Source organism: Balaenoptera ricei, chromosome 10 (assembly GCF_028023285.1).
Source record: "Balaenoptera ricei isolate mBalRic1 chromosome 10, mBalRic1.hap2, whole genome shotgun sequence".
Taxonomy (NCBI): domain Eukaryota; kingdom Metazoa; phylum Chordata; class Mammalia; order Artiodactyla; family Balaenopteridae; genus Balaenoptera; species Balaenoptera ricei.
The window spans coordinates 15,800,790-15,819,377 of NC_082648.1; the positions used below are offsets into that span (position 1 = coordinate 15,800,790).

Consider the following 18,588-nt stretch of genomic DNA (forward strand, 5'->3'; position numbering starts at 1 on the left):
ACCTTAGCTCCGGCGGCGGGGGCGGGGGCGGGGGCGGGGGGGGGAGCAGGGCGGGAGGGGAGGCGCGGGTGGGAGGGGTCTGGCCGCGGGGCGCGGCGCCGCTCACCCATCCCCCCACGAGCGCGCGGCTGGGCGACCGGCCGGCGGCCGAGGAAGATGCGGAGGGGCGGCGGCGCGGGCCCTACCCAGCCCGGGCGGCGGGGCGGGCGCCGCCCGAGGGGGTAGGGCGCGCGCGGGGGCGCGCCGGGCCGAGGAGGCGCGCTCCGGCCGCGCTCGCTCCGCGCTCCCTCCGCTGGTTCGCTCGCTCGCTCCCTCCTCCCTCAGCAGCCGCGGCGGCAGCAGGAGAAGGCGGCGGCGGCGGCTGGGGATCAGACATGGCGGCGGACCTGAACCTGGAGTGGATCTGCTCCCTGCCCCGCTCCTGGACTTACGGGATCACCCGGGGCGGCCGAGTCTTCTTCATCAAGTAAAGAGCTGGGGACGGCGCGGGGGCCCGGAGGGGGCGGGAGGCTGGCGACAGAGGGGAGCGAGCCGGGTCGGTGCCTCTCCGGCCCCCTCGGCTCCTCCCGCGCCCCCACTCACGCCCCGTCTCGGCCCCTTCTCTCACCCCTGCAGCGAGGAGGCGAAGAGCACCACCTGGCTGCACCCCGTCACCGGCGAGGCCGTGGTCACTGGGCACCGGCGGCAGAGCACAGGTAACGCCGAGCCCGGCCGGGCCCGAGCGGAGTTGGGTTTCGCCGGGAGGAGGCTGCAGAGCCCTGGCCGCCCGCCTCCTGCCGGCAACCTGCCCCGAGCCGTCGTCCACGGGAGGCGGCGAGGTGGGGCGGAGGCCGGCGGGCGGGGGCGGCCGCAGGTAGAGGGGCCGGGGGACTTCCCTCGAGTCTCCGGACGCCCCTCTCCTCCGCCTTTGATCGCCACTAGCCCACGGCGCCCTCTGCCCCATCCCAACCTGCTCTTCCCCCACGCCCCTGGGTGGCCCACTCCCCTCCCCCGGGAAACCTGGGATCCTGAGTTTTTCCTCCCGCGGCCACTCCTGAGTCCTCCGAGCGCCCCCCGGGCCCCCCACCTCACCCCCTTTCCACCTTTAGGAAGTCCTTTCCCACTCCCCTCCTGCAGCCCGGGACCCTGCCTCTCGTCCGCCGGGAGAATGTGTCCACATCCTCCCCCTCCTCCCCGGGAGCTGCCTCCCTCCTCCTGTGCGGCTTCCTCCTCCGAGGTGGAACTTGTGGGTAGGTGGCTGTTGGAGGAGGAGGAGGAGAGGAGTTTGGGGGTGCTTCGAGCCTCTCCGCGACAGAGCGGCTTGGGAAATCTGGACGCTTTCCCTCGTGCCCCCGGAGGAGCAGCCGGGGCCGGGGCAGGCATCTGCAGCTGCAGTTGCTGGCCAGCCAGATTCGAAGTCCCCGGCGGCGGCACCGAGGTCGCACACACGGCCAGGAGGCGGTGGGCGTGCTGGGGGGTGTCCTGCGTGTGGGCACTGGTGCCCTAATAGGAGAGGGTCGCCGGCGAAGCAGATCTTCCTGGGGCCTTGGGTAGCTTGTTTGAATGCTGCATGTGAGTGGAGCTGGAGGAGAGCTGATTGGAGCTTCAGTGCTGGTCTGGCTTTCTTTTGTCATTCTTTGTGTACATTCTTGAAACTTGTTTGTCTTTGAAACGTAACATGTGTTCTCTTCCTGGCCTGCCTCTGTTTCGGGTGATTGGAAAGGCTTGAGAACAGTTTGGGTGGAAGGTGAGGCCGGCTTCAGAAGTCTGTAGAGCTTGCCCTCCGGGATACTTCTGCAACTCTGAGATTCTCAAAGTTGCCAGGATATTGAACAAGCCTGCCTTCTCTATTACATTCTGGAGTTCAGCGAAGTGACTAATATCTCTAAATTTGCAAAAAGGTGGAGGAGGAAAGGGAAAGCTGGTATAGCAAGCATGATGAGGTTACATTTTTAAGGCATTTCTGACTAATACGGCGTCATATTTCTTAACTCCCCGATGTCGTCTTTGACTTGAATGTACATTTCAGTGTTTTGCATACGTAAGTCAACTTTGATGGCCTCTTTGCCTTATGGATAGTAACAGGTTTGTGTCACAAGAGATAATATGATATTTAGATTATTTAGCCTAATCGTCTCGTGGAATTATTCCATGATTATTTTGGCTATGTGAAATACAAATCTTTATCCTATTTACCCCCAAGGATTTGATAACATTCACACCTCAGAAAATTTTATTATATGATTTCAGGTTAATTTTATTTTTGAGAGATGATCTTGATTTTTTTCTGGTTTGGTTTACTTTGACTTTGTACACACATTATTGGTTTTTTATTTCAGAGCGGTATTATGATTAAATCCAAGACACTGGTTGTTTGTAAGTAATATGTAGCACAGAATGGTACCATCGTTCACCTGCATTATTGCCAGGTTTATTACTTGAAACTTCACATCTCTTAAAGTCAAGTCTGTAGAAACACACATGTACGTATAAGTATGTGATTTCAGATTTCTTTCCCCCTAATTAAGAACTTAGGAAGTTCTTTCTCATCAGTGACACTTCCTGGATGGATTCACTTATGTAGCTTGAAAGATGTGGTCTTACATAGACACAACATACCTAGGAAGAAGTGGGTGTTACCTTTTACGCATAGTCTTCTTCTTTGGTTTTGGGGGACTTTTTGGCCTACCGTTCAAGGGTACTTACCTAGGATTAGAAGGCATCCCTTTGCTTTTTTGGCTGCCAGGGCGTAGTTCCTCTCCACTCTGATCAAAGTGTATAATTATGTCAGATAACCTCTAATACTGTTTATACTTTTCTGGTGGCTTTACATTTGAATTGCCATTTTCCAAAAAAATGATATTATATCTGAGTTTTATTACCAGTCTAATGCTTTTTGGGGGGGTTAGAAACCTACTTAATAAACGAAAATAGCTGATCATGAAAAGGAATAATTAAAATGGTTTGAAACTTACTGTGCTATTCTATCAAAGTAATACTAATGGTGAAATGTATGTTTTTTTAGATTTGCCTACTGGCTGGGAAGAAGCATATACTTTTGAAGGTGCAAGATACTATATAAAGTGAGTTTTTTTAATTATGATTTTTTTCCTTGGTAATTCAAATGTTGTGATTAACCTTTGTATGTCTAGGTATGATCATGATTTCTTAAGGTTTATTGTATTACATTGACTTTATGCTTTATGAGTGTTGGAATTTTGAGGTAAAAGATGACACTCTTAGTTTTCTTATGTTGTTTGCCTGGACCTTCATTGATTTGGCAGTTAGATCATTTACGGCCACAGTTACATTTTTGGTGCTTCTGTATATATTTTTGAGTGATAGCGCATTACAGTATTTTGTCTTTAGCATGTTACCTTTTTTTTTTCTTTTTAAGTGAATTCTGTTCATGTGTATTTTGACGAGAACTATTAATAAGTAGCAAAAGTGATGTAAAGCGAGATTACAGTTTGATGGACAATAAGAAGACTGAAAGTAAAAGCAAATAAATAAGGAATATTTCACAAACATCCGTTGGAGCATTGTTTGTAATTTGCCTCAGTTTATTTAAATATATCTAAGTTTTGAAAATACATATCAAAATATTTTACCGGTAATTGTGTTTGAATAAAAGGCTTTCAGTAGCACTTACAAGGGACAAATGACCAGTCCTAACGTTAAATTAATTCTATAGCATATTGAAATAATTTTCTGTTCAGAGTTAACTTGATAGTACTTGGAGACAAATACAATGTTTGAGGGCAATATTATATAGGAAAATTTTTTATCCCTCAAGGGAAAATAAAGGTGGTTTTATCTTCATTTTAAATTAGAAACTGTTTACTTAAGAGCTTGTTTTTGTTGTTTTAAAATTTTTTGTTTAATTTTAAGGAACAGAGGCTTGAAAGAGAATGCTTAAATACAAGATTTGGTTGCGATGTCAATGGTTTAATAATAATAACAGGTACCTAGCTAAAGGCACCTCTGTTTCATTGGGCCCAGTAAGGTATTTTGCTAAGTGCCATTTTAAAGATGATGCCGTACTTCACTAAATTATAATTACCTATATGGTTTTAACATTTTTTAAAATGATATTTATATAAAATGTTAAGGGATATGTATAGTATTAGCTATGCTTGCTTTTTTGGATGTAGAAATAGAGAAAGCAGAACGAAGATGCAGGAATGGAGTATAGTTTCATGATGTGGTCATTCTCTGGATATGTTTAATTTACATCTTTTATTTGGAGATTGTGCTTTACATTGTTATTGTGCTTTACATTGTTAGATGGCCTAAAAAATAAAGGCATGAGTAAAGTGCAGAGTCACCAAGTATTTTTTCTAGCGGTTATTTTTATCCTGAATTAAAGTGAGTTTGTATTGCCATGAAAAGGGATGCTTCTTTTTTTTTTTTTTGGACAAAGTATTGATATTTCTGAAGAAAGACAGTTTTTTTGATGGAGTTCATTTATTTTTATCCAGTATAATTTTAACTACTGTACCTTAAGCCTAGCTGATCTACAGAATAGCAGTAACACTACAATTCTCAATATCATTTAAATGTCAGTGAATGTGTACATTTCTTAGATGAATGTTTGACAGTACAAAATGTTACTCTGTGTGGGCCAAATATGTATGTTTTAATTTAGAAGTAAGCTGTTAGAAAGACTGAGTTTTCTTTTGTTTTACTAGCCGTTTTGATAAGAGTTTCTTTTATGTTGACTTAAACAAATTAGAATCTTATTTGAGTGTCATGCCTAAGTAAGTTTCTCAGGCAAATGAGGACAATATTAAGAAAGTGGTAATAATTTTACTTTAACTCAGGATACATTTTTAAACTAGTGGGTGTTGATCATGTGGTATGGATAGACAGCCAATCATTGTGTCCAAAAGTAGCAATAAAGAATTTATATTATGAAGGTAAATTGTTCTAAAATTGAGCATGTTTTAGAAATATACACTCATTAAACTTCAAGTAAGATAACCACTGACAAATACATGATTTGCTGAATGTTAGGTGCTACTTCTTTTCCTTTCTGGGTTATATCAGAAGACTAATTTCTTTTAAGATTAGTTAAATCTCTAATGTGGGCTGTAACTTCCTAGAAATTTTTTACTTACTTGTGTTGTTATGAGCAATTAGGGATGCCTGATCATTCTAATATAATAGGGGAACTACTTTTATCTTAAACTTCACAATTTACAGAGTGCTTTCACATGTTACCACGTCTGAATCTCATTTTAATCGTGGATGTAGTCAGAAGAATTACTCTTTCCATTGTCACACCACATAATAAAACAACAGAAACATGCCTTTGGAACTTATGGTCTGCAAAGACAGCAAGATGAGAAACAGCAGGAACATGAACTATATTTAGAATGTTCAGAGTAGGAGAAAGGATAGGAGTCTGCAGTAGGAAAGTGATGACTGTTGGTGGATATATTTCTCATTGTTGGTTCTTTTTTAGATGAAGGAAGGAGGTTACTGCTCAAATTATAAGAAAAACAGGTGATATAGTGAGCAGGGTGGATTTTGTTCACAGGGGAAGAGGGAAGATGAAAGGCCAATAAAAGACACATTGACCGTCTTGTTATTCCTAATCCTGCGTTCCTGGGAGGCTCCCAGAGCAAGAACGGAGACTGAAAGAACTTGAGTTGTTTCTACTTTAGTTCCCAAGTGAAGTACATTTAACTCTCAAATTATTTCTCTCCTGAACAAATGTTGGTGTTTGTTCAAAATGGCGGAAGAAGAATTTATCTTTGCATAGTATTTTGGTATCAGCTGCATCCCTGTGGGCATGAAGGAGAAGAGTACTCTTCTGGGGAAGAGTTGGAAGGCAGGCCTTGACCCTCTAACACGTTGGAGCTCAGTCTTCCCGTCTTTAAATTAGGCTGGCTGGAAAAGACAACTTCTCAATTCCAGCCCACTTTCAAATTTCTTTGAATTTTATACTATTCTGGGAATTTACAGTATTCTACAAAATGATGAACTCACAGTGCCAAGAAGAGATAATGTGGGAAATGTGGAAAGTTACTTAGCTTTCCTATCCCGGTTTAATCTCCCTCTTTAAGCTTTGTGCAGATAACCATAGATAAGTCTAAGCAGAGCCAGAGCTGTGTTGTGCTTGCTGTCTTTCTGTTGCCGCATTTTGTATTTTGTGTACTCGTCTTCCAGGGAGAGCTGTGTGCGCGCAGTTAACAGTGCTAACTAATGTCAACAGAGGAGCTGATCAGAGTTGAGTTGTATAGATTTGAGCTGGATAATCAGTTTACTTTATACAGTTTTTGAAATTGGTTCTTTCATGAAAGTCTACAGTTAGGAAACAGAATATATAATATAGAGAAGGTATTTTACTTTAAATTAGTTTGGCCAGAAAATATTAAAATTTGAAAATTAATTCTGTATTGTAAAGATAAATATTTAGCTTTAATTTTTTATGAGAAAAGCTTGCCTTAAGCTAGCCAGCCTCTAAATTATTTTATTACTTGTGTGTGTATGTATAAATACATATACACAGAGTTTGAATTTGATTATTGTTTCCATATTGCTTTTTAACGCTTAATTCATGCTTTTTATCTTTAGGAAGAATGCTGAAAATTGCCAGTGACTTTTATAATTTATAAAGTGTAGCTTTAAATATTCAAATAACTTAGCTCATAAAATACAGAAGATAATCTTATATATTTGAAGGTTATAAAACTTTCTGCTTACTCCTTGAAATATTACTGAATGACTCTGTAATGACAGGTCATGGTAGCTTAAAATGGATGTGTCATTGACTATTACTTTGTGCTTCAAAGCTTTAAGATGGTTAATTTAAAGGGCTAAGTAAATCTTAAAACAATGCTCTCCTAATAGTGAGAAACTTTGTTCTAATTATTTAGAGGTCATTGTCTTATGTGGCAGGTTTGGGGATCCAAAAATGTCTTTGCAGGGTAATAAAGTAGTATGTAAATTTTGTGAGGTTATATTTTCATATTGCTTTTTTCTTGATTTAAAATTTTAAGTTCTGAAAATTGAACTTTTTCTTAGATATGCAAATAGAGCAGTGTTTGATTTTTGACTAATGAAGTTTCGTTTCAGTATCTGCTATAGTTGGATCTAATGTGTGCTTAGAATTTCAAACTAATCTGCAATGATGGGAATTCTAGTATGAAATAGCCATTTAAGGTTGCAAGTGAGAGGAAAATCTGTTTCTTCACAGATTATCACAATTCAAACTATGAGTGAAGACAGGGAACATAGCTGCCACGAGAATGTGAGAATATATTGCAATGTATTTGAGACTTAAAATTGTTTGGTACAGTAGTACTGTAATATTATAATTAGATATAGCAACACAATGTTTCAGAACAATTCATGGACATTGTACATCTTTTTCGTATTCATAACAGAGTTTTTGGAATAAGTAATCCTTTTAAAAAGCTTTTTAAAATTTGTTTATTTATTTGGTTGCGCTGGGTCGGCAGGCGGGCTCCTTAGTTGTGGCATGCAAACTCTTAGTTGCGTCATGCGTGTGGGATCTAGTTCCCTGACCAGGGATCGAACCCAGGCCCCCTGCATTGGGAGCGTGGAGTCTTAACCACTGGGCCACCAGGGAAGTCCCAGAATAAGTAATCCTTACGTGTGTAAAGCACTTTATGCTGATAGGTACAGCATAACAATTGAACTATGATTTCAACTTTCAAGGAGTTTGTAGTATAGAGAAAAGCATGCAGTGTATTAAAAAAGGGAGATGGTGTGGGCCCCATGGACTTGGTTAGTGTGAGGCACTTCGACACAGCATTCAGTGAATTGAATCCTCACCGTAGCCCTTAGTTTTCTTTTTCTCCCCGCCACCACCCCTTTTTCAGGATGAAACTGAAGCTTAATGAGGTTAAGGGCCTGTTGTAGGTCATATAGTTTCACTATGATTCACTAGCATTCAAATTAAGGTCTCTGGGCTGAAACCCTTCTAGACCTAAAAATACAGGGCAATATAAAGAGATCCTATAGTATGTATCCCTCCATAAGTAGGTTGCTTGGGGACAGAAATATCATTTCATAGAAATAAGTACAGTGGTTAGGTTAGTAGGCCAACCTACAAATAGAAGCTTGTTTAACCCCCTAAAAACTTGTTGACTAGTATTATTTTAGTAGAATCTTGGAATTTGGTCCTTCCTTTATATCCACTCAAGAGTGCTAAACACTGTTTTACGTGTTTGGTGATACAGCTGAGACCCGGCCTTCCTGGAGCCTACAATCTAGTAGGAAAAAGAGACGTTAAAACAAAACATGGAACGAACATGTAATTTTAAAATGGCGTCTTCATAAAAGAACAGCAGAGTGTTTTGTGACAGATTAGGAAAGTTTACCATAAAGAACAGTGTTTCAATGATAAAATGTGTTTAAGTTTCAAGGGTGGGGTGACAGGATTTCCAACTTTAGTGAATTTTATGGTGGGATCTCATTGTCCTTCGTAGCCCCAGGGCCGTTGCTGGGACCAGGCCTGCTCAGTGTCTTCCTGTAGTGCCTGCCTGTAGCTTAACGCCAGCGTCTAGTGAGCCTCTGAGTAAATGGTGTCTGCACTGATAATGCTGGCCTCCACCCTCCCGAGGAGTTAATCGGGCTAGAACCAGAGGAGTCCCCACAACTCAAGGGATTGCATTTGGAGAACCCTTTCTGGTTTTCTCAAATGATTTTCCCCTAATGTGGATAGACCTCTTTCTTTGTTTTCTTCTTATTCTCAAAGCTGGTGTAGTTTAGGAAGGGGCAAGAAATGGGGAGTAGAGAAAGAATTGGTTGGAAGAGTCAAAGAGTTGGAGGCCTTGGAGACTGGTAGGACGTAAACATCCCTGTCTAGGCACCTCTGTCTGTTCTACAAAGACAAGGGGTTTCTCAGCACTTGGGGGCCAATACTCTACTGGGACCTTGTCATTTTTCTATAACAGATATGTAGAAGTTGGGGTTAATGGTGAAAATTTACTTGTATAGATGTGTATGCGTAAGTTGGAGTTAATATAAAAAATGATGCTGGTTGTCTGTCAGACGGTGTCTTAAGAAGTCAGAGGAGGAGGAAGGAGCTTACTTAGGCTGGGCTGACGTGGAAAGGCTTGAAGGAAGAGGCAGGAGTTGAGCTAGGCCTTAAGGGCATGGATGGAATTCAGATGGGTTGAGATAGATGACTGATAACATAAATTCGTGGGGGTGGGGACATGTATAATATGTGTGATGAGTAGAGATAACTACCCTGCAGGTAAGTGATTAGAAAATGCTAGGATAATGGGAAGTCAGACGAGGAATACTGTTAGGAGTACTGTTTGTTGTTGTGTCTTGTCTTTGAATATAAGGCTGAGATTTTTATTTCTAGGCAAGCCCACTGCAGGTGTTTTTTGGTATAGCATTAATAGCTTAAAGTGAAGGTTTTAAGGGAGATTTTAATATAGGCAGCTTGGGTTAGAAAGGGGCAAACCTGGAATCGAGGAGTCCCGTCCTGGGTCTGTTGCTGTAACCTGGGAGTTAGTTGCTGGAACCAACTTGGTAGCAGTGGGAATGGAAAGGAAGGAGGCCATTGATCAAAGATACTGAAAAGGAGTTGACAGGCCTTGGAAGTCTTGCTGAGCTGGGTGGTTGTCAGAGAAAGAGAGGTCAAAAGTTACACAGAAGCCTTTATGTCTGAGTGGCTACAAGAATGATTGGTACCCTTGACCAGAATAAGGGGATAGGTGGTTGGGGGGAGCTCTAGGCAGAGGTGTTAATGATGGTTTGGTTTTTGAGCTGCTTATCTTGAGAGGGCATAGCATTTTAGGTGGCTAAAATCTGGCCTTTCCAAAGGACTCCCAACGTTATCTTCTATTCCTCCCTCATGAATAAGAAATACAAACCACCTCCCTCCCCCCTGCCCTTGCAAAATGCTATCTCAGCTACCTAAGTATCTCCAAATAGTATGTAGATCCAAGCCAGGAATGTCATATTCATACATCCAATTATTCATTCAACAAACACTTACTGAGTACTGTGTGCCAAGTGCTTTAGGTTTTATGAACAAAACAGACATGGACCTTGCTCTTAAGGAGCTTATTATTAAATTAAGGAGAGAGACAGCAGTATCATAATCACAAATATATAGTCGTAGGCTGAAAAACGCTGTGAAGTATACATCATGCTTTGAGCAGATGTATTGTGAGGACGTGGCCCAGTGTGGAAGAGGCCTTTCTCACAAACATGAGGAGTAAGCCTTCCTCTGAAAGGTTAGCTGCGAAGCCCCACAGAGTGATGAGAACAGAGCAGTGCAAAGTCACCTGAAAGATGAATTGATAGCATTTTGGGCTTGAGGTTGGACCATAACCTGAGTGAAAGCATTGCTGTAGCTAAAGAAAGACTTGGGGTGGGGTTGGTGTGATGTGGAAATTTAGGAAAAGGAGAAAAGCTGCAGCAGAAGTTACTCTCTACTATCTAGTAGAGAGCAAGGCTAAACCAATTGATTTTGACTATTATTTCAGTCCCAGTGGCAAGGTCTTCCAATTACTCAATCATTCACTGATGCATTTTCTTCCTTCACTTCTCTTCAATACATTTTGAACTCATAATTATGTGCCTTAGCAATTAGGATACATCATTAAACAAAATAGATCAAAAAACTCTACCCTTCTGGGGACTGGGATGGTGGAGGAGAGAATATCAGGCAAAGAAAGTAATAAGTTTTTTTAAAAAAAAATTAATTAATTAATTGTTTTATAGCTGTGTTGGGTCTTCGTTTCTGTGCGAGGGCCTTCTCTAGTTGCGGCGAGCGGGGCCACTCTTCATCGCGGTGCACGGGCCTCTCACTATCGCGGCCTCTCTTGTTGCGGAGCACAGGCTCCAGACGCGCAGGCTCAGTAGTTGTGGCTCACGGGGCTAGTTGCTCCGCGGCATGTGGGATCTTCCCAGACCAGGGCTCGAACCCGTGTCCCCTGCATTGGCAGGCAGATTCTCAACTACTGCGCCACCAGGGAAGCCCTATAATAAGTTTTATGGTATGTAAGAATTTATAAATGCTGTAAGAAAAATATTAGAGCAAGATGTGGAGGATCAGGAGGGGAGTGAAGAGGAATGGGTGTGGGAGAAAAAGACAGTGGAATCAGAGAAGGAAGAGCCGGGCTGTGTGGCGGCCTCGCTGGTTGATGTAATTCGCTGTTAACACGGGGAGATGTGGAGCTGTCGCAGGTCTGAGCAGAGGAGGAGATTCGTGGTCTGGCTTCGCCCTTTGAAAGGGTCAGTCTGACTGTTGTGTGAAGGTGAGACTTTGGGGGCCTAGTGGAGCCCCTCCAGTGTAAGTTCTCTCCCTCGTCAGATTCTCTCCTTGTATTTCTTTTTAACACTTAACAGGATCATGATTAAATATTTAATTGTGTAACCCCATATTTCTTTTAAGCTGCCAGCGATTATCAGTGCCATTGATTTAATAATAGTAACAGCTTTTCAGAGGGGAGAGACATAACCATATTAAATAAACCCCTTGATCCTTAATTCAGAAATAGTATATTGAAAAAGCACGTTTTAAAATCAAGTCAATGCTTGCTTAATGCCTGTTTGCCTACACTCCTTATGGTAGGTAAGCGTCATGAAAAGCAGCTCGTTCATTGCTGTGTTTTTAGTCCCTCAGCTTAAACTTTTCTCATAGTAGTTCCTCAGTAAATATTTGTTGATTGATGAATTTTGATGATGACAGTCAACTTCAGTCCATGCTATTCAGAAACCTGGTAATGTGGCTCTTTGTGAAATTTAAATATTCTCTTTATGTGACATCTGTCTGTCCCAATATGAATTAGGAAATCAGCTGTTTCTTGAGTTTGGCTTATGTGATTCTCCTCCAGGAGACAGATAGGATCTGCTCAGAGGCCTGATTGTGGGACCAGATCCAGGATCAAGCCGAGATAATGCAGGGACCTGTGAGGCCTGTTGGGAGACAGCTGAATCCCAGACCTTGCCACTGACTGTGCCATTTCCATTTAGAAACGTTCACAGTTCAGGCTGCTGTGGTTTGGAGAACGGGGGAGATATACTGTTATCATTAGTATGAGTAAAGCGAGTGTAGATCACTGAACTCAGTGGGTCCTAGAGAGGCCTGAGAGAAACAGAAATTAGTCCTCACGAGGTACAGGTGACAGACGACAGACGTTTCAGAGCCACGCGGAGAATTCCTTGGTTACTTAGAAGTAGCCTCCTAGCTATTTGGGAATTATTCTCTGAAGTGGCCAGTAATTTCAGAAACACCCAAGAGAATCCCTCTGGACTGTTAACTCCTTGAAGGCAGAGACTGTGTCATAATCATCTTTATGTTTGCAGCACTTGACACATAATAGGCAATGAGATGTTTGAAATGAAGACCTATTACAGATTGTACGAAAAACAAGTCATTGCCCAAATCTGAACGTCCCAGGACATTTTTCTGCTTCTCATTTGTCATCAAGTCAGGATTCATATTCTTGTAAATGTCAATGCCCCAAAGTCAACTATTATAAGCAAAAGCAAACTCTTTTCCCACATTAGTTCCAGGAGTGACACAAGTGAATCCTTCAAGACCCTTCCTCACTCACCTTTTTTCACTTTAGAAAGCTTTTCTCCACTTAACCAGAAAAATGTTTGCCAACGGCCCCAAATTACACCCTTTTAGCTTTTTAACCCAAAAGATAAGGTTTCTTCTCTATTCCTCAATAAAAAAAATCTTAGACAAGGACTTTGACCACCTTGTATTACATGCCCATTGCTGGAGTGAAGGCTGGCCCTCTGGTCTTCAGTAATTTTCTGTCCTTGGCTGAAGCCAAGATTATTATCAGCCAGCCTTCCAAGAAACTGTGTGATTAGGGGGGAAGGCCCGGTCACGTAGGAAGTCAGGGTGTGAAAGGCTGCATGATCAGAGATCTCCTGCTTCTCCCTTGTATACAGTGCACAGTGCTAAAGGCCAGGAAGGCCATGAACCTGAGCATCTGCAGACTTCCTAAGAAGTGATATTATCAATGATTTTCAAGGATGCCTTCTGCCTTCCATTGAAGAGGAAGTAGTTGAAGATACATGCAGGGTGGTTCAGGCCTGGACCCTGGAGAATGAAGAGGAAGAGTTAAATTCTGAGGAAGAAGCAATAGAAACCAATCCTATACTGGCTGCCTTGAGCAAGGGGGATCGAGGAAACCAACTTCGATTTGGTACAAGTGACAGTACAGCCTCACTGTGATCAAAACTCCACCCTGCTATGGTGGGCCAGGGATTTCCTCTGGTTCTTCTGAAATCACTGGCCACTTCAGAGAATAATTCCCACACAGTGTCAGTGCTTGAGTAATGCTACCCAAACTTGCTTGCTACATGCCTCCCATGGATGTTCTACATGCTTTTTGTCCCCCCGTCCCTTCCAAGTGACTAAGATTCTTTACATATATTATTTCTTTGGAATAGACATGGTCTTCAAAAGAGAGAATTTGCCTCTGAGATGAAAAATAGTTTTAGACTTCATATTGAGTGAATTCCATCAGCTTTTTGCTGAACTTGGTTGAAGGTACATATAATACCCATTTTATTAAATATTTACAATGAAGCGGTTTAACCTAAAATTTAAAACTTAGTAAAATAGAACAGTGTGGCAGTCTTAAGAAGAACCAAGGAATTACTCCTTGCTCATTTTTCATAGTATACAAAGCAATGGTGGAGGGAAAGTAATTTGTTAAACTTAGTGTCAATTTTTTTTCTCTGTTTGAAAATTCATCTGTTTTACTTTTATTTTGAAAAATTTAATCTATCACAGAATATAGATGCATCTAATAATGATGGCATTTAAAAAAATTTAGTAAAGAAATGTCAGAGAATGATTCCAAATCTGTGTTTAGTGTGTGTCCTTTTTTCCAACCTGTTTTATAATGTTAAGTGTTTCTTTCTGATTATAGAAGTAATGCATTTTTATTACAGAACATTTGGAAAAAACTGAAGAGTATAAAGAAGGAGAAAATAAAATCACCTGGTCTCATATGCAGAGAGAATTTCTATTAATATTTCAGTATATATGCAAAAATATTTTTAAAGATTTGGGTCTTATTGCTAATACTGTGTCGAATGCTGTTTTCATTAGTTATATCGTGTGTCCTTATGTCATTATATAGTTATTCAATGGAAGATTTTTTAATAACTTTGATGTTCTATCTTATGAATATATAATAGTTTAATCATCCCTCTATTTTTAGATGGCTATGTTGTTTCCAACATTTTGCTGTGAGAAAAATCCTTATATAACACATGCATGTCTGTTTCCTAGGCTTGGAATTATTGGGATAGGGTATGAGCTTTTTAAAAGGTTCATTACTTAACATTTTGCCAAATTGCCTTCTAAGAGATTTATACAAAGTTATGTTCTACTCTTAGTATATGAAGTTTATAAAAGTGCCCCTGTTTCTCCATACCTACAATAAATACTCTGGACAGATGAAATTTGAAGGTAACTGATGGAGAATCTGTGTGGGTTGTCATTAGTGATTCAGATAGTTTGGAACAGGGATTAGTCTTTCAGTTATCTGATGCTACATAACCAACTACCCCAAAACTTAGTGGCTTAAAACAACAATGATTTATAATTTCTCACCTTTCTTTGGGTTGACTGGGCTCAGCTAGGCTGTTCTATTTCCTGTGATATAACTGAGGGCCCTCCTGCGGATACATTCAGCTGCAACTTGACTGGAAAATCCCGTGTCTTCTCTCCTTGTGGCCTCTCATCACTTAGTAGTCTATCTAGAGTTTCTTGCTAACAGCGCAGCTGGCGTCTAAGAGGGAACATTCCAAGAAGACAAGCCCCTGGGTGCAAGCGTTTATAAAACCTCTGCTTGCATTATGCTTGCTCATGTCCTGTTGGTCAAAGCAAATCACATGACCAAGGCCAAAATCAAAAGTGGGAGAGAACTACACAAGCCTGTGAATACGAGGAGATGTGGTTCATTGCAGGCTGTTGATGTAATGGATTACCAGAAATAGTAAATAAGTTTCAACTAGCATCGCAACTCTAATTGATGAGCAATAGCGCTTTGGAGCACTGTGTTTAGAAGAATTTGGAGATCAACTTCTGGATCGGTAGGAAAGCATATTGTGACAAGTTAATGATGTTTGCGAGGGCTTAGGTGAGGAGGCTGGTATAATGGTGTATTTACCATCCTTAATTTAATATCTGAATTTATATCATAAAGCCACAAACGTAAACATGAAAGGCAATTCAAGAGCTTACATGTAAGCCCAAATACTTTAAAAACATTGGAGTACTTGAGTAAAGTGAGCCTTAAGCTTTTGCTCATCCTGGTTTCGTACTGACAATTGATACAACTGGTAGTGTAAGATATCAATAATTGGCATCTTGTGCTAGATTAGTTTGCAAGATACCCGTATTTCACACCAGGACTGCTCTTTCCCATTGCTGAGTGAAAAAGCTGTAGCAGGGTTCATAGATGAGGAACAAGTACCTATACTAGTGATTACGACGGTGCCCAAGGTCATGGTATGGGTGGGTGGATGGCTAGATGGATGGAGACATAATCTCACATATATATGTATTTGCATGTGTGAGTGTGTGATTTTAAGAGCTTGACTGAGTTGTGAACTTGACCCTTGGATTTACTCGTGTGATTTAACCAGTGTTATCAGTGGCAATATTTAAGAGTAGGCACTATGGCCTATGCCAGTGGTCCCCAGCCTGGTTCCTAACGGGCATTCCGAGGGAGACTTACAGGAAAATGTTACTATTCCTCCTGATACAGTAGTGCGGAGTCTCTTTTATGCTTTTCCCTCTCACCCCATACTCTGCTCCCTCAGAGGAGGTTCTGTGTATGTCAGCAGTTTGGTGTTTGTCGTCCTCCCCCTTCTTTGCATACCTATACATGCATACATTCATTTATTCATTTATTTTTACCAAAATGAGCTTGTCCTATATGTACAATTCTTTGATTTTTCCTTTTTATTTAATACTTTAGATCTTTTCGTGTTAGTACTTAGAAGTCAACACCGTTCTTTCAGTAGCTACAAAATATTCATTACTTATTTAGTTGGACATTAATTATTTAGTTGGACATTTAGTGTTTTTCCTTTTTTTTTTTCTCAGTTTCTAAAAATGTTGTCGTGAACATACTTATACATAAACTGTGGTCATATGCAAATGTTTTTGTAAAATAGATGTGGAAATTGCTGAGTTAAGCTGTATACGTATTTTAGCTTTGATAAACGTAGTAAAATCCTGCTAAACACCATAAATAGGGTCTGAAAATATTGAAATGATTAAAATGAATAATTATAAGGTTAATGAAAAGCAGTATTTTTTCATTAAGTTCATGAAGTCACACACACAAAAAAGGAAAGTGGTAGAAAGTGACACATTGTGCAAAACTACATAATGAATCAGAAAGCCTCAAATGAAAACAGGGCATTCACCCCCTAAATTCCTTTTGGAATTGGAGTTGGTCCAACTATTGGAGCCCTTCGACAGTCACATTCAGATTAATTTGTGGTTTTACTATTTGTGGTTTACAGTTAGGCCAACTTCCAAAAAATCTTTACCATCTTATCCTCGCATCATGCAGTGTATAGGATTATTGTCTCCTGTATCCTTGCCAGCACTTGGTGTTACCAGCCTTAAGTTTTGAGTAATCTAATGGACAAAAATGGTATCTTGTTTGAATTTGCACGTTGTTGGTTTTGGCCATGCTTGTCACCTTTCCCTCTGTTTGTTGCCTATTTGAGTCTCTTCTACAGATTGCCTCTTCCATATATTTTCTCTATTTTTTCTATTGCTATTTTTCTTAATGATTTATGTCATTATGTACTTTTTTGTATTTTTGATATCTGAGCCAGTTAGCTTAATAGAGCTCTCCAAGGTATTTTTGCTGTGCACCCTGATAAGTAAAACGTTTTTGGTTATATACTCTCATTATATGTCTATTTATTTATAGATTATATACGTGTATTGTTGTCAGTCTGTGTCTTACATCTTAGTAAAGCTTATTTTTTCCTTGTTTTATTGTGTTTTAAAAATAAGTGTAAATAGGGGTGCTAACCTGTCCACAGCCCAGTGTAGAGTCTAGTGTGCATTCACCTAGGAAATCAGGAGTTGTGAGCAAAATATGATTTAGGCCCTTTACAGGCCAGTTAGGTTGGCCAAGAAGAGCATGCTCTCTGCTTTGTGACCACAGTGTGCATATCTGTAAGCCCCTGGCCACTGAGTACTCTGGTGAAGTGGAAAGTAGCCAAGGGTCAGACCTTGGCTCCGTTACCTTTATTAACCATACAACTTGGAGAAAGTTGCTTACTCTCACTAAGAACCAGTTTCTTCATGTGTAAAGTGGAGAGGGTAGTCCTTGTCTTGCCTGCTTTATAGGCTTATGATGTGAGTTAATCTATGTGAATAAACTTTGAAAAACTGTAAAACATGGGGTACATATGAAATACGTGGGTATTTATTTTGCAAGGTCATAACATTGGGTGTATAAGACAACATACTTCAGGATCATTTATGCTGGAAAACAGCTGAAAATGGCTGGCCTACTAATTGTGGTTCAGAAGTATTTTAAGTCTTCATCGTGTGAAGATTTTAAACCTCTTGAAGGTAGAAACTGTTACACATGATGGTCAATAAGTTTTGTTGTTGATGGTGTATGTACATTTAATAATATACATATTTGGTTTTTAAAATGTTTTCTATTTAAGAAAGCCCTGTGATTTAGGAATTAGAAATCAGCTTATTTGTGAAATACCCAGTGGCACTAAGGAAGACTTTCTTGAAAGAGTAAAGTAGCTATTGTCCAGGGCTGCAGAGAAAAGGCAGGACCTGACATGAATATATTCTCCAAGATAGTGAAGAACTCAAGGCATTGTAATGGTAGGGTCTCTTATGTAGGTGGTGGAACTGAATTATGAGGAAGGTGGTGTATTACACAGCATACCCAGGAGTGATGATGAAAAGGCAGTTTTGAACATGGATAATGCTGTTTTTAAGAAATGTGTTTTATAATTTTTTAAAAAAATAAATGAATTTAACTGTAAAATAAATTATTATTGTCTGTAGAAGGTAGTGGACGGCGGGAGGAGAAATAAAAGAACTGAACCCCTTATCATTAATAAAAAAGAATAAGAAAATTGGGATTGCAACTGTGTAAATATATAGGTTTGAAGTATTTCACTAGCATTGACACCCAGGCTCTGCAACGGTGCTGGAAAACAGGCGCTCTCAGGCCCGTGCTGTTGGCTGGCCAGGCCGGCCCATGACCAGTAGTGGCCTGAGTAGGCTGGGACTGAGCTGTGGGCAGTGGGCCAGGCGAGGTCACATTCCTTCTGAATACTCTCCCCTCCTTCCCTCTCCTTTGATTCTCAGAACAACCCCATGGGGTAGAAAGCAGGACAGGCCTAGTCCAGTTCAACTCACTAAACCTTTTATGCTCACCCAGATGAGTGGGAAGGGGCGGTGGCATGCTTACTTATTATATCTACTTTCAAAAACTTATTTAAAACTCTCGGAGGGGTAGAAGACAGTGTGCAAAAAACAAACAAAATCCTTTGTAAGTTTGGAAGAATAGATGTGTTTCTCAGAAATAGTTCACACTGAGGAATTTCTGTATTTCAGAAAAGAATGATAAA

At 41.0% G+C, this 18,588-nt stretch overlaps 1 protein-coding gene across 13 annotated transcripts in view; it reads left to right on the forward strand.

The window, feature by feature from the left end:
* The first annotated feature begins 224 nt into the window (after positions 1-224).
* The window catches only part of PLEKHA5 (pleckstrin homology domain containing A5), a 237,264-nt gene continuing 218,900 nt past the window's right edge, over positions 225-18,588 (forward strand). For 11 of the 13 annotated variants that reach the window (XM_059935403.1, XM_059935390.1, XM_059935392.1 and 8 more), the window contains exons 1-3: positions 225-466; positions 616-695; positions 3,005-3,062. In XM_059935403.1, coding sequence (XP_059791386.1) covers positions 375-466; positions 616-695; positions 3,005-3,062 — 230 coding nt within the window. In that variant the 5' untranslated portion in view covers positions 225-374. Of the gene's footprint in view, positions 467-615; positions 696-1,148; positions 1,230-3,004; positions 3,063-12,885; positions 13,726-18,588 lie in introns of those variants that run through there. The other 2 variants (XM_059935402.1, XM_059935393.1) reach the window with 2 other exon arrangements.